This window comes from Apteryx rowi, unplaced genomic scaffold (genome assembly GCF_003343035.1).
Source record: "Apteryx rowi isolate R43461 unplaced genomic scaffold, aptRow1 scaffold_286, whole genome shotgun sequence".
Lineage (NCBI taxonomy): Eukaryota > Metazoa > Chordata > Aves > Apterygiformes > Apterygidae > Apteryx > Apteryx rowi.
The window spans coordinates 234,129-251,112 of NW_020449263.1; the positions used below are offsets into that span (position 1 = coordinate 234,129).

Here is a 16,984-nt window from a genome sequence, read left to right on the forward strand (position 1 = left end):
ATGATCAAGCAATCTTTTACATCTGGTTTAGTGGGTGGCTGCCTTCAGRCCAAGTCTGAAGCAAGACTTCAACTCCTGCCTTTTAAGGTATAAGCAGCACATCCCTACCTCCATTACTACCATGCATTAAAATTGGCATGTTCTCGCTGGAGAAAATGACCCAAATATAGAGATAATGGAATTATCACATAGGTCTTGATACGAGAAATCTGAACTAAATCCAAAGGTGTTACAGATTATAAACTGTACTATAAGCAGCACAAGGCTATTTGCTGTCCTTAAATATTGCAGAGTTCTGTTCTGAACAGGACAAACAGCTAGAATTTTTGATAGGACAATCTGCAGCAATGTAAGAACAAAATATCTGAGGTAGAAAAGGATCGAAATGTCATTCTCATGTTAGTTTTATATACTGATCAAGCACAACCCAGATCTTCCGTTCTCCTGCACTGAATTTCTGCCCTGTTTGATTTTCTAACAAGAACTGTCATCTTCTTCTATCCAGTAGTTTCTTACAAAGATTTAAGAACAATTCACTTGAATTCTATATTATGCATCTGTTTGTTTTATGCAGGTATGAAAAACCCAAAAGACACAAATAATGTCCTCTAGAGAAAGAACAATAAATATTGAAAACAGGTTTTGCTATAACTAATTTCTAAAGAAACAAATACACATACCTGAGCACCAAAATACTAATCTACACTTCTAGCGGTATCTGAGCCTTCAACATAAAAAGAAATTAAATCACTGTTCTTTCCCTTCCCAGCCAATTCAATAAGAGTTGGTTTAAGACCCAATTTAGATCCATGTAATAGGACTGAGTTTCACTGACTTCACGTTTGCTTGCATTTAGCATAAGATGTTTATGTTCAGAAGGATGTTTTTCTTTACATCATCTCTTTTGTGACTTGAAATAATAGATGATGTTATTTTAGCAACTAAGGAATTACAATACCCATATCATTATTCCTTGATGATACATCATGTCAACATATACCTTATTTTAATATCTTAAGCATTACATTTACCTATACATGGCTCCTGAAAACCGAGTGAGATTATGACTGACTCTTGCCACTTCTCTGGAGCRCATCTGGTCTCAGGCTCATTAGTGGATCTTACCAGAAGTCATTAAAAGATAGCATCAAACCAATCCTTAGAGTAAAATTCACTGAAAGACTACTGTTCAGGTAAAGTATGGAGCGATCTGATATTTTTTATTTTGACAAGTTGTTGATGAAATTTCTTAGTGTTTTTTTTTCCATCTGTCAGAGATTTTATAAGCATAGGAGTGTTTCAAAGCAAAATAGAATTGTTTAAAAAAAAATCTGAAATCTACTTTTGCTCAAAAATTTAAGGTTCACGTTTGTGAAGCATCAGTTCTAGGGTGAGGATGTCTTTTTCTTGAGTGGATTATCTGTAGCATCAAGTTCAACAACAGGCCACACGGTGGTGCCAGCAGATCAGAAAATAGGTATAAGTGGTTAAATAATCTGACTCAACTTGACATTTAGTGAGTGAATAAAACTATGCAGTCTCCTGGCTGGAAATATCAGAGAGATCAATACAAGTCAAAATCTGTTAGCAAGGATGGGTTTTCTTTTTGTTAGTTTTTCTGATATTTTTTCACCAATGAAACTTCGTGCTCGTGTACAACACGTCATGTTAGACTTTGCTATTATTTATACTTAGTCCCATTGTAGCCTGTGTTCCACTCAGGCACATTATCCTGGCTCACTTCGGGTAGGAAGAAACTACCCCGCTTTACTCTATAAATCACAAACATCCGTAATATCCAGTGTACGAACTGACTTGGGAAAAAAATACATGGTTGGTGTATTACCTGCGTGTTATCACTCACCTTTGAGGAGCTATTTATTCTGGAACTTACTTTCTATTATTATGTCTCTCTCTCATTACCACTTCCCTCTTTACACAGCCAGACACACTCCACCTGATTCCCATGAAAGCAAGATCCACATTAGGTATCCAGAGGAGACTGTCAACAAGGCTTGAATTTTAGTCTCTAAAATTATGAACTTGCCACATTTCTAGCTCCACTGGCATTAACTTCGAATTTTATGAATCCTCTCACTTCTGTACACTTCTGTGAGGGACCATTTCACTACCTTCACAAGGCCAAAGGCCTTAGTTAATTATGAGGATCATTTTTAATAGCAAAACCAGCATTCATAAGGCACTTTTGGCATATTCTGCTAACCATCTATCATACTTTGGATGTCATTTTCTTCTTTTTAATGATTAATTGATGAAGTTTCAATAAAACTGTCACGAAAGCTCTTTCACAACAAACAGCTATGACTGACATTTTTAATGAGAATTATTTACTACTATAGTTTTAATTTTTTTGAATCATAGAAGATGTCCAAGATTTTGGACGACTATCTGCTTCTCAGTGAAGGAGACATGTGGGATCAGGAATCAGGATATTCTAAAATATCACATAGATATTAGAATATCTGTTTATTAGAATATCTTACGTAGATATTCTAAAAGCAATAAAGAATACCTATACTGACCACCAGTTCTGGAACTTGGTTCTTAGCCCAGCTTATAAATCCATTTCACTTTAAGAACTCATTCAAAACAAAGCTCTAGTTAGAAAGTAAACTTCCTTGTTTCTTGCATTACTCTGTGTTCTCCACAAGTTCTCTGAAAAACTGTCACACACTGTCTACTCAAATCCTGTATATTTGCCTGCACAACACAGAGGAATTCAGGTGACTACAGCGTGCCATAACAAAATGATTGGGAGCATAATTAGAGGCAGCACACTATAGGAACTGAAGAGGGCCTTCCAAAATTCCTAGGGCTTGTATATGACAACTAGCAGACACGAATGAAGAACTGACAGGAGAATGGGTCTGACCTGTTACCACACACGTCTTCTGACATTCTTCCAGTGTTAGAAAGTTGTTCTCATTGCCATGGCATCCACCATATTCGAATATTTCACACTCACGGCTTTGCAAGTTGAAATAATAGCGCATGTGGATTGCTTTGCATGGACCTTCATCTGCTTTCAGGGCACAAATTGAATGCCCCAGTTTCAGTGGTGGTAAAGCAGCACCTGTGATAAAGAGGAGAAGTAGCATAATTACTATAAAATTAGTTTGCTTCACTGCACAGACTAACTTCAAAATCAGGTTGCGTGCTTTTTCTGTTTCAGAGGCACAGCATGATATCTAGCCTGTAAAGTTCTGAACACCTTAAATATCGATGTAGAAAGAAAATTTTCAGTTTCACTGGAACACAGGTTCCATTCACYGAAATGGAAAGTGCAATTGCAATTTTCAACCAAAACAGCTCATATTATAAACTTCAAGTCCTCATCACCCTCTCTGTAAATAGCTATGGATACTGGCTTATTCACAGGGGCCAATGAACAATTCTGAACAACACGTGCATTGAGAAAATCCTGGCAGCTCCCAAAGACAAAGTGACTACCCCTGCATAAAAAGGCAGAAGGAGGGCTCATTGTGCTCTCCCATGCACATCTAATGATGAACACAGGCTTGAGTCTTGTAAATAGAGTGACACCTCATAGCAGACAACACAGTGGCATGAGCTATGCAAGACAGCCCTGCAGAGGGCACCATTCCCCTATCAGCTTACACATTTATTGGCACTTAAAACTGCCTGGTACAACAAAGCCATCATACTGGTTTATTTTCTTTGTCTGCACTGTGCATGCGTTAGAGCTTTCAAGAACTAAGAACAAAACTAGAAAAGAAATTGTATCTTTTCCATTTGAGTCAATTCTGTGTCTTTCAATATTATTAGCTCAAGGAATGCTTTGGAAAAATTGTGGGTTTTTTTATGAAGATTATTACCAAAGTATTACTAGTGATAATTTGTCTATAAAACAAGTCTGTAACTTATGATCCAGTTTGTGATACTGTTCCCTTATCAATATATGGATTAAGATCTTTTCCTGTTTTGCTTTTCCCTTAAGGATTTTCAAAGCGTTAAAGTGCTTGTACGTTTGCAATAGCAGCCAGAAGAACAGAGCTGAAATCCCCTCATTCTCACGGAGCTAATCAGAACACTGGTGTCTCTTACTRGGTATATACAGAGGCATCTATCAGTGCCACTTGCACTGCGGACCAGGAAGGAGAAAAAGGAGGAACAAGGACAAGAATTAACCGTGTTATCCCACATCTTGCTAGTACTAACTAGGATAAGTTCCTAGTTTTAATCAAAAGAATTGACAAAATCAGGCTTTAAGACATGGAAAATAAGGCTTTATGGTGAAAAGAAAATTGACATAACTACTATATACCTGCTTTCTGGATGTCTTATGCATAAAACTGGCCTTATTATATAATCTTTAAATGAAATGCACAGCTGAGGTAAATCCTCATAAATACTGAGGTCAATGGAAGTTTACTAATTTTATTCTATTTGGTCCATTTATTAATTATTACAACCTACGGGAAAGAAAGAATTTTCAGTACTAAAATCTTTTAACTCGTATTTAAATCCTTGAAAAATTAACAACCTTTACTATACAATTACCATCAACACAAAAACTGTAGCACATGATTAGATCTTCCATTTTTGAAATGGACATTTTGGTGTTAAGATACACATGAAGATGTCTAATTTCAAAAATTCACATTATATATGCAGCTCCTAAAATAGCTTGTGTCTCAGCTTCCTCATTAGTAAAATGATATTTAAAGATTTTGAAGCTATGAAAATGGATTTGAAAATATTATTGAAAATAGTCTGATAAGAAATGTGGATGAATAAAAAGAAACACTTGTCAGAGACATCAGTTTTATGGAGCTCAACTGGCCAAAGAGATTTCTGAATTTGGTTTCTTGCCGGTTTCCTTATCTGGGTTTTCATGAGTCTAAGAAAAATTAGGATTTTGAAATCACAAAAGTTCTAGATTCCAAGCTGGAGCTCACAGGTCTAAAGTTCTCCAGTAGGTTTGGGAATCCTTTGGAAGGGACTTTAAAAGGCTAAGAAAATTGACAGGATATTTCATTGCAAAATGAAACTTTGGAATTCCCCCATTCAGTAATACAGAAAAAAAAAATGCCTTCAAAACATCAAAGTTTTCAGTAAATTGTGGAATAACTCTTCAAATGGTAAATCAAACATTTAGAGCTGCACAAAAACTGATCTAACTCAAATGCAGGTAGGTAATGGTTGGCCAAATAGTGGGATGGGAGCTGGATTATAATCAAATTATTTTCTTAGAGCATAAGAAAACATATCTCCAAAATGCCCTGTGTCAGTGACCCAGTTCAGTGTAGAAGAAAGAGGCTGTGAAAACTTACTAGGTTTCCTAACTACTGGAATTTCAGACATGGGGTTATGTCAACCCATTTTGCTTGCTACATCATGCTGCACCAATGTTGTGGGCTATCAAAACAGAAATAGTATGTGTGCATAGTTGTGAAACTACCCAAAGACGATGAAGTAATAGCTTAGTAGAGTTTCTCTTGGAAACTTTCTGGTCTCAGCTTCTAGCCTATTTCCCATCAAACCCACAGAACCACATCATTGTTTTCCTCACCTCCTAAGGCCTTTCCTTTGCAGTCACAGCAAGTGACACCAGAACCACTGTGAAATGTACTGACTTCTGCTGCAAATGTAATGACTGCATGTCCCGCTTTTGGCAATCTAACAGTAGAGACATCTATTTTCTCAGGAGTGCTAGCAAATTACCATACTTTGACTAAAATCTGTACCCTGTGAAACACCCAGGGACCAAGCCCTCTCCCTTTGAACAATAACCAAGGGACTGTAAAGGAAGTAATCTCAAAGGGATTCAAGGGAACTGAGTCATTCTTGCGCCTGGGAACAGTGATGGAATTCTTCCCCATTATTTTACACCTGGGAACACGTAACTCATGCAGATGGATATAAAATTAGCTTTGTTTCTCAGACTGGAGCAGCAGACAAGAAGGCAAGCATGAGTGTTTGGCTAGATCTACATAGACACAAATCCTCATCTCTCTGTTTTATACCTGGAATTTATTTTGAGAAAACTAATTCTTAGTGCAAGGTCTCCTCCTCTGCTCTTGAACACCGGGACAAATTGTTCCTACTACATTCTAGGTCCTGCGTGAAGTGCATAGGATATGACATTTAGAGAAGTTGACTACTAGGAAGGTCAGTTAATCTTCAATAGAACATGGGAATCTAAACCTGGAAGGAATTTTAACAAAGTATCTCGTCCAAGCTCCGCATTTTTCTATGGGATAGACATTGAGACTTTTTCAGACAGATGTCCAAACTGTTCTTAAAAGCCTCCAGCGGAGTAAAACTCCCAGCAACCAGGATTTCATTATCCTTCTCACAAAATAGGCTTTTTTCAAAATATACAGCCTACATATTACTTTGATGCAAATTAAATTATTTCAGCATTCCTTCAGCACATAGGAAGAATAATTTAATACCATTCGGTCTCTTCCTTACTTTTGAAAGAAYTTTGTCTCCTCTCAATTACCTCTGTAGTAAATAAACTTCCTTCTTCCACTCTTTTTTCACTGGCCTTGCTACCCTCCTTTGGATCTTTTCCAGTTGGTCTAGATTATTTTTTAAGTGTGCTGCCCTAACATAATACTCTACCCAAGGCCTTATTAGTGCCAAATAGAATGGAATAATTATCCTTTTTTTTTCTAAATACATCAAGGAATTACTTGCCTTTGTTACAACATCACACTTTCTTTGCAATGCACTGTAACCTCCACTTACTTTTCAGCAAGTATAACCTTGTTATACAGGTGCTTAGCCAGTTATTTTCCACTTTATATTTTTGAATGCATTGATTCTCCTTCTTAAGTATAATAGCACTTAGCATTTGTCATTTTAAAAAGAAATGAATTTAGGCCTCTACACTGGATCCTGCCCTATTGGATTTATATTAGGCATCCAATCCAAGAAAACTTTTAGAAGGCTATAAAATTATAGGACTGTACTACCCTTAACTGAGAACATGCTGTGTGTTTTACTAGAAATATATTAAGAAATGGTTACAGCTGATGGTCACCATCACTCAAAGGTTATTACACACCATAATAAAAACAAAACAAAAAAAACCCAGAAAATTTATAAATTAAAGCCCTTACTGCGTCAGGTACATGGTAGGCTGACATGACAGAAGATACGGAGTGTCAGCTGCTCTGCCATAACTCTCTTTACAGCCCATAGTTTGCAGTAAGTGCAAAGTACTGCTGATGAAATGGCTCAAAATGAGCATGGGTTTAGTGCAGACATTTTATGTCACTACCTTCTTCCTCCATTCCTTCAGTCTTCCTGCTTTTGGCAACTGTCAGAGACAGGATACTGGCTAAGACAGCTCCAGCACAGCACAGCCATAACATTTATGTTATTCACATTGCAATTTTTGCAGCTCAAGACATAGGTGTTTAACACATCAACAGTTACTGTTAACTGACATGCAGTAACTTCAATATGAAACCTCTAATAATCTGTAGCTAGTCACACTGCAGCCGTGGGCACATGAAACTTAGATGATAAATGCCAAACCCTATTACTACTTTGCTAATAAGCAATATAATATTACAAAACCATAAGTGGTGAATAACATCTCACAGGAGCATTGATAGTTTTTTTTTTTCCCCAATTCTTTTACCTTAGTATAAGTAAAAACAGTACTTTTTTCCTCCACAGACACAATCAATGAGTTTAATGACTTTCAGAATCTAACAATAATCTGCAGGGCTGCAGGTTAAAAATAAATCCTTTCAATTAGAAAGTGAACTGATTTGTGTATTATACCTATGGCACAATAAATATGAAAGACAACAGCATTATTGCACTTGCTTTTTGAACAAAATATATAAATTAAAATAGAATTAAACTTGTTCTACACTATATATAACTGAAATTGGGATATTATTGAGTTTTGTGTAGAACACTTTCTGTTATGTTTGCTTAGGTGACAGGGTCTCACCCTTATATATGTTTCTGTGGCTATCCTTAACTTTAAAGATAGGCTGTCATCTTTCCAGGCTTTCTTGTAAATGTCTCTCTTTGATAAGTGATATCAAAACTAAGCACCTTGTCACTAATGAATAACTGTTTTTTCTCTCTCCATCTTTGTCAGTTTAATTTGACATCTTCCCACCCACACACTGTACAGTGCTTTTCCTACCCATGTGTTTCCTACCCTTTCTTTAAGCAGTCACATTAATTCTTGATAAACTTTCACATTAGAATAAAAAGCACATTTAGCTTGTTGTGAGTCATTTTCTTCAGACTTTGGAACATCAACTACAGGGCTCCCAACCACAAGTGGTATTATTGAACAGTATACATAAAACAGTTATTTTTGTATGTTTTATTTTTGTTATGATTGTAATTGATTAATGGAGAAATGAAAATGTTATTGCCAGAAGAGAGAACACATTGAGAATCCTTTTTACTCTGTCGGACTTGACTTGCAACCTTAACTACTACTGTAATTTAAATACTAATAGACATACACACAAAAAAGCCCTTATACTATATAGCACTTATACTCAACGTGATCATAAAGTATGACATTACAGGTAACAGATGCACACAGCTTAGGTTATATATATATTTTTTAATGTATAGAATTCTGGGGTGAAATGTGTCAATACTATACAACTGTTTAGGTCAGAAAATAAATGCTATCAGTGAAAATGTAGCCTATGAGATTTCTGCAGTTAAATTCAGTGGAACCAAAATTTCACTCCTAAGGAACCACAGGAGGAATTTTTACTAACAACAACCTAATCCTTATATAGAAATATAATCAGAATACTACARAAATAATTTTTTGTAAACTCTTCAGTTGAACCTTTAGTAGTCACAAAACCAGCCTTCATTTAAATTCTCAGCATCCCATTTGATTGTTTTTTAGTTTGGACCCAAATGTTCAGAACTGTTCCTCATACTAAATTAGTTACTGGTTGTATAATCTTAAATGACTGGTTGTGAAATAATTAAATATCTGAGAAAAGAACTATCTGAAAAGACATTGAGATGTTTTCATATTGTATTTGTTTATAAACAAAATAAATACATAGGGGGAGAAAAAGTGAAGATTCATCCAGCAGATTGTAGTAATGAAACTAGAATCCTAACTCGCTCTGAAGTGTGTTATTTTAACAAACAAGAGAATTTGGCCTTCATGAACTGCTAGTTGGGGCTGAGTTTTTTTAAAAGAGAATTGCATAAGTAGAGCAAAGATAAATGCGATATTGCCTTCACAAAAGAAGAGAATTTACATGCTTCAGGGTTAAAGAGAAGCAAATTTCTTCTCTATGAAACAGTCCAGTTACACAAGGATGCTAAGCACATGCTTAATGCAGAATGGATCATATTTTTTAAACTGTGATGACTAAGTCCTACAGCACTGGCTTCATTTGTGGTATAGTCATGATTGTGCAGAATTAATATTTTTGTCTCAAGGAACACTCCTGCAAAGGACTGATAGAAATAATCTGTCTGGAAATTGGACAACATATGGGCAGATAAAGAAGAGTGCCAACATGAAAAGCTTCCATTAAGCTCCACTCCTTGTCAGGCTTCTAAATCAGAGCTGCCAAATGGGAGAAGTATCTACTGCATGGTTCTCTGCAGCTTAAGGAACAGACCACCATTTTAAAGAATTTTCTCAAAGGAAAGAAGAAAATTTTAATAACGTCCCAAGAATGTATTTTTCTCTTATCCACTTTCTCACAATTGTTTGGGATGAAATTAACATATCTTTCACAATGACATCCAGTACAGAAATTTGACTCAACTTACTTGATTTTGATGAAGTGAAGGTAAACAATGGCCGTAAGGATCAGAGAACCTCCCCAGTCCTAACAGTCACACTTCTGACAATATTTTTCTTAACAAGAATCTCTTTTTAACTAGTGAGTTTTTACTTATCCATCAGTACTAAATCACTTGGGGTTACACAGAGAGCTTCTTTGAGGCCCTGAACAACATCTAGGGCAATCTATAATTGCATCATCATGAGAAGAAACTTTGCAAAGTAACTGTGACTCAGAGAGCTGTGCACAAGAGAGAGAGTAACATCACCCTACAACCATATTCAAAAAGCTTCTCCTCTATTTGCATAGGGATTTAAAACCTGAATTTATCAACTCCTTGTTCTTTTTCCCCAAAACTGAAGTTTTACATGGGTCCTAAAGCAGAGTTTTAAGGGAATAATCTTGGTATCTAACACAATGTCTGGTTGAAATTAAAAGTTCCAAAACCCACGGGAAACAGAAGCCTCTATAGAGGGCACCCTACTTTGCTAGAGCTTAATGCCAGATTTCAAGCATATCCCTGTTAGAACAATGACCCAGAGCATTTTTAGCACTGTTGCTTGCTTAGTTCCACTTCCAGGAATTTCCCCCCCAAATTCTCAAATATAGAATTACAACTAGAGTGCATATTAACATAGTGTTTTTTGTTTTGTTCGAGATAGTTTTCCATGTCATGTTTTGTAAATTCTTACCTGGAACATCCTCCTCTTTGCCATCATCTGAGTCAGCTGTTGCATGCCCAATAATACAGATGAACATGAAGATAAAGGTTAAAGATAAGGAACATCCCCTCTTTCTTTCTTTCATCTTTCCTGAATAACATAAATGACGATGTACAGTTAAATTCCTCGAGTGCTGTGCAAAAGTTATTAGCAATGTAGTACATAGATATATGGGTAAATACATAAACTGGAAGTTTTGGAAATAATATGAGTTACATGAGTATAATTCTATCATAAGCACAATGAAAAATGAGATTTTTAGTTGTGTTCAGCTGACTACAATTCCCCTTTCCCATCTTCAGAATAGATGAGAGGCCTTGCTATTATAATTACTTTAAACCACAATTTAAATCAGCACCCAGAATACATAACCATATAAAATGTAACATGTTCTACTTTCAAATAATTTTTCACCTCCCCAGTAATTACTCTATAGTAGTTGACCGACATTGCTAATCCTTCCCAATAAATATTACTCTGTCCRCATGTATTCTGGATTCATCGTCAAAAACATGTGATTCTATTTTGAACAATTATTTTATCAATTGGCAATTATCAAGTTTCTAGACTTTCATGTAAGTTATATTTCACAGGAATCGGTGAACTTTTGGCAACATAGGCTTTAATGTTTTAAGAATTATTTTGTATCTTGTAGATCCCCTTAATATTGAATACATCATTTAATAAGTGCAGAGCCATATATATCAAATGGGATCAGCGTAGCCACAGTCCTTCACACAAAGAGATACTTTCATTTCATGTCAACTGGCATCCACAAGTTGCCACAGATGAGTTGTGCATGCACATATCAGAACATGTCTGAAAAATTTTTGCTTTAATTTTTTTTGAAATATATATTTTTGAACTAATTTAAAGTTCCTTAATGATCCTCAAATTCTAATTAGAGGGTAGCATCAGTATTTCCTTCAGCTACATGTGGCTAACTCCTAATGCATACGTCCTTTTTAAAGTATGATACCGAACTTCGTCTAAGTTAGTTAACAAAATAGAAGTTAAGGATCTAAGGACTAGGAAGTTTCTGGCCGTCAGGTACTATTTTCTCCTTAGTGATTTTGTCTAGGTGCCTTTGGCAGAGAGGTGATGCAGACACCTTAAAGCAGCGAGGGCAGCAGGGGGTGGATGAGGAGAAGAGATGACATGTCACTGAGCTTGAGATACAGTTTTACAGTAAGAGTCCTGGAGAGATGGTGCTGTAGCGGCAGGCAACATAAATAAAAGTCTTTAACAGATTAAACTTTTCTCTGAGTGATATATCTTTAGCTATGAAGTTAGAGGTAAATCATAGCTGTGGTATCCGAGAAAACATGCAAGCACTAGCAAAACTCTAGGAAGCAAGGATGTCTCAGAAAGCTGTAAGAGACACACAGAAAGATTAACAAATTTGTCACAGGCACTCAGAAATTGTGCCAGAGCCAGAAGCTGCAGTCGTATCTTCAACCCCAAAGCAGAGCCTTAACCAGAATTTTCACTGCTCTTCTGATAACTTAACTTTTTTTCCCTCCTGCATATTATGTGTTTTCCTAACTTGCAGCATCTGTAGTAAAAACAAATGTGCTCTTAAAAAAAAAAAGCCTGTGTGAAATTATAGACCAGATCATGAGTAGCAGTAATTACTTGGACAATTATTTATGGACAATTCACTTTAAAAGTCTTTACTATTTCTTGTGGCGAAAAACATTGATAGATGTCCCCCTCCACTCAAGAAACTGAATTTGGGGATCAAGGGAATTGTTATTTTAAACAGGAAAACATAAGAGCACTGAGTTTTTCATCATAATGCTCTCCTGCCAAACAAAACAAAAGAATGTGTCTTTCATATCTTTAAGCTTAATCCATACACTGATATATAAAATCTTTCATCCACATACAGTTTGGCAAACCTCAGTAATGCAGATCACATTTTGTGCTAGAAGTCATGATTTTTAAACAAACTTTCTCAAAGGTTATTTTTTATTTCTAAAAAAAATTCTCAAAATGTTGCTTTCTAGTTGGGCTGTAATAACTGTTCTTTAAATAAAAACTTTGGTTCAAATTTTGAAGCATACAAAGTGAGAAAACATGCAACAGCCACAGTCACTCATTTTCAGGGATTTTTTCAAAGAAAAAGCAGTAGTGTCTTTATTCATTTTTCTAGACTAGAACTGCAGCTCTTATGATTGAATGCTACATTCCTATACTATTACACATACCAAAACTTAACCTAATAAGATATTATTTTCCCCCATTTCCCTGGTAATAATTTTCTAGCAATCTGTTTACTCCATCTAGAGTGAATAATCCATAGTTTTTCCACAACCTCTGTACTAGAGGACTTACTTATGGGCCACTTAGCTGGCCACAGGCTATCTCTAGAAGATCTCTAAAAACCAAAGAACAAAACCATCTCATTGTGCTGTGGACTTAATCATCAATTATCAGTTCACTCTAACATGCCAGACATCTAGATTTAATTACATTTATTAATGCCACTGACTGCCTTTACCTGTGTACTTCATCCAGTCATTTGCCTTGCTTTTTGTCAGTCTGTCTGAAAGTCACTTATTGATATCTGATAATTATATGTGATAATTAATTACTTTCCTATTACAGCCAGGTCTGGCTGGGAACACAGACACTCAACATAACATAACACTCTCCCCTCCTCCCAAGAATTGCTGTCCAAGTGTTATCTGGCCACCTTTTCTTTCCCCCCTATATTCCGCCTTTAGGAGAAAGGAGGAGTCTTCACTGAAACCCTCTGCTGTCCACTAGGTACTTCTGAGTTCTTGAATGTGACATTAGCAGTAGCACACGCTCTCTTCAGGAGACTCTGAGCACTTCTTGTCATTACTCAGGTAATTATCAGTTTTCCAGTCAACCAAAGAGCAGAGGTTCCTTTCCCATTTGAGCTAAGTACATACTACAACTTAAACTGAAAGCAAAGCAACCATCCAAGAGCAAGGGTAATGACTGACCTTGACATTACTCCCGTAGCTTCAGGAATTTTGTCCTGAATGATTAGCTTGTGTGGGTGGCTTGAGTTTAATGCCAGAAGATCCACAGAAATGGATCTGTTTATATTTATTTCATGGTAAAATAGTGTCTTATAATTCAGTCAMTAGAAATACATTGCATAAGTAATAAACAAATTTTTTAACATACTGAAATAATGTGATATAAGAGCATAACTCAAACTCTAAGTAAAACAAAAAAAATCTTAAGAAAGGATAATTTTATTCACTATATTGCTGCCAGAGAGTGAAGAAAGGCGACAATCTTCCTTTTCAGCTTCTGTAGTCCATTCTGTCATTTCCAGAAACAGGACACATCTTAGACATTTTGGCCTAGTAGCAAATTTTCTTCCATGCACAGCTTTGTGGTTCAAGCTCTTGGAAGGTTTTTTTTTTTTTTTTTTTTATTCAAGGTTAGAGAACTAGTTACTCACCACCTGATAAGCAGTCTAGCCATGCTGTAAAACAGAAACAAAAGAACTCTGCACAAGGCAGTGTGAAGTGTTAGCAACCAAAGATAGGCTTTATGATCCGAGATATATTTGAATTACAATTTTAGTCTGACATTTGCTAAAATTAAAATGAATCCACAAGTAAGAAAAAAATTGCATGGGGAGAAATATTAAGTTGAAAATTTGAATTAAAACACTAAGCACTCAGAATTATAATGTGAATAAAGATAGCTAAAGTTTGGCATCATTTAGGCTGCACAAAACAGAAATATAATCAAATATTCAGATCTGATACTTAGATAGATAGTTATAAAGGAACCTAGACTTTCAGACTTTGCCTGTCTGCTGTGAGTTCATAGGAACGAAAAATTCTGAATACACTTTCAATTTTAATTTTTGAAATGATTTGGGAAAGTGAATTCTATAAGCACTTTCATTTCCCTAGAAGCCTTAATTTGTAATCATTGGCACAGTTATGAGACTCTTCATAAAGGAACTTGGAAATTATTCACAACCTCAGTTGCCCTTGGATTAATTCCAAGTTTGACCGTTGACTCTCATTCTCTATGCTTGTGCTTTTCCAAACAYGATGGCAAAGTTTTCACTAGTTTGGGAAAATTCTATTTGAATTTGCTTCTGTATCATTCAAAATTAGGCCTTGATCTCTTCTCCTAGGAATCTGCAATATATAGCTCCTAGATTGCAAAATTTGCTGATCCATTTTTACGCAACCATTCAAAATTCCCAAAAGTCTGTTCCCAAGTCAAAAAAACAAAACAAAACAATACAGGAAACAATGAGCCAAAAATGGAAATCCTCAGTGAACTTCTCTTTATCACTTGAAGATGACTCTTTATACAAGATAACTAATGAGGTACAAAATTCTATTTTAATTATCAGCCTGTGAGTCTGAGGACAAATCACTGCATTTGTGTACCGAACAAAAATCTTACTGGGTTTCAGTATTTCTGCTCTTCCTCCTATACCCCTACATTTCCCTGAAAAGAGCATTTTGTTGAAACTAACTCTCATGGGCAATCTCCCAAGAGGAAAAACGTAAGCTGTGTAACTGCACATCTGTCCTATTACAAAGTCTAATGGCAGAACACATAATCTCCTTTATCTTCTTTGCAAATCRTCCCCCAACGTCATGCATTCCCAATAGATTGTGTCAGGTATGGGTCGATGTGGGATGAAGGGTGGTGGTRGTGGTTTTAGTACTGAAATGCTTAAATCCTTCTGTAGCTTAATTATTCCTTATACCAAGCTAAAGGAAGACTGAAATCCAAGATCAAAGCAAACTTGGCAGTGCTTTTTCAATTAAAAAAATGCAACCCTCTAGAAAAGTCCAAGTTTTCCAATTTCATGTTCAGCTGCTCAGAAACCTAAGATTTTAAAGCTGAAAGTCTCTTATTATATTTCTTTTTTAATACATTCTGTTTGTTTTTTATTGTATTCATATAGTAAAGCACAGTTCACTTTATCTGTGCCATTTTGGTCAGTGAAATACAGTAATGTTAGCCAAATATACACTTCCGTGAAGGACTGTATGTCATGGGAAAGACAGAAATGTCTTAAATATAAATAATTCATGCTAAATGCTTCAGTTACTTAGGCCAAATTCTGAAAAATCTCTGGGAGTAAAGATACTGCCTTACTTCAGAAAGGGTCCTAATTTAGGACAGCTAGAATTCAGTCCAGCATTAATACCAGCTAAAAACTGGACCTCCAGAGCATATGCAAACAAGCTATTTTTATTAAAAACCAGACAGGATCTGGACATGTGTTTTCAACCTGAAGCAATTGGCATTGCCAGTGAAGAAGCTGATGGACCTCAGAACAAGTAGATCCTGTAGACAGGATCTCCTGAATGTCAGGACATACCTTTGATGCATCTGCATCCTATGCCTGAAAACACTAGCTCAGCCCAAAAACTATGTGAATGAGGCTGATGAATGCAATTAAATTTACTTCTGTTCTTGGTAATATGCATCCCACATTGTTTTCACTGTATATCTTTAGCATATTTATTCTCTGAATAGGATGCCATTATCTTGAGTGGATTGGTATTAAGAGGCCTTTCTGAGTTTTACCACTCCTCCCCTCCCACTTTCAGTTTCTGAAAACAATGACCACACTGCAGTCAGCAAGCCTGCAACAGCCAGGCTACCTTCCCAGTCTTCAAAACTAGACTTCTACTGAGTATTATTTCTGTAGCCACAGACTGATCTGGCAACAGAAAGTAGACTCATATTAAAACAAAACAAAACAAAAACCCTCATCACAGAAATGTGCCTCCAGGAGCAGAGAGGAGCTCCACTGTATAGTGTGCTCAATGCACAGAGTAGTTTGATCAAACACTTTATTTCAATTCAACAGTGAGAGGGATTGCTTTTCCTCCATCAGTATGGGAGTATCAGCTTGACAAAGACTTTTCTCTGTGCAAATTATTCCAAAGCAACATGCAGCCTCTGTTTAGGTAACATGTTTTGTATGCAGCAACAGTAAAAAGGTACCATGGCAGCTGCATCCTAACATATCAAATTATCCTTGTGAAATTGCACTTTTTTCACAGTAAGCATGCAGCATGGCCAATGAGGATCTAATATGTAATTCTAGACATAAAAACTGCCTCTGTCACAGCCATAACATTCCAAGACAAAGCAGCCTATTTCCTTATTGCAGGACAAAGCCTTCTGCCTTTCCCATTGCACAAAATGGCCAGAGGGGCCATTCTGCATAGTAGCTTGAATACATTTCCTGAGCCTAATATATGTGTTATTTTACCTTCGGTTTTGATCATGTGGTTTGAGCACACACCCTCTAAAGTTAGGACAATACATGGACTACGTGTAAATGCAATTACTGTCCATACTTTCCTTTCCATGTCTTTACCTTCCACTTCCCAGTTTCCAACCTCTCATACTTCCTATAGGCTTGTGGCAGAGTATCTGCAAAATCTCAAAAAGGGGAATTTCAGTAGGTCACCAGGCCCCTTG

The 16,984-nt window shown here is 36.2% G+C and overlaps 1 protein-coding gene across 6 annotated transcripts in view; it reads right to left on the bottom strand.

Moving 5' to 3' along the window:
* The window catches only part of TFPI (tissue factor pathway inhibitor), a 43,641-nt gene that overhangs the window by 19,608 nt on the left and 7,049 nt on the right, over nt 1–16,984 (bottom strand). For all 6 annotated transcript variants that reach the window (XM_026069064.1, XM_026069063.1, XM_026069065.1 and 3 more), the window contains exons 2-3: nt 10,493–10,612; nt 2,894–3,094 (exon numbers count right to left, since the gene is read on the bottom strand). In XM_026069064.1, the coding sequence (XP_025924849.1) occupies nt 2,894–3,094; nt 10,493–10,612 (321 nt within the window). The remainder of the gene's footprint in view (nt 1–2,893; nt 3,095–10,492; nt 10,613–16,984) is intronic.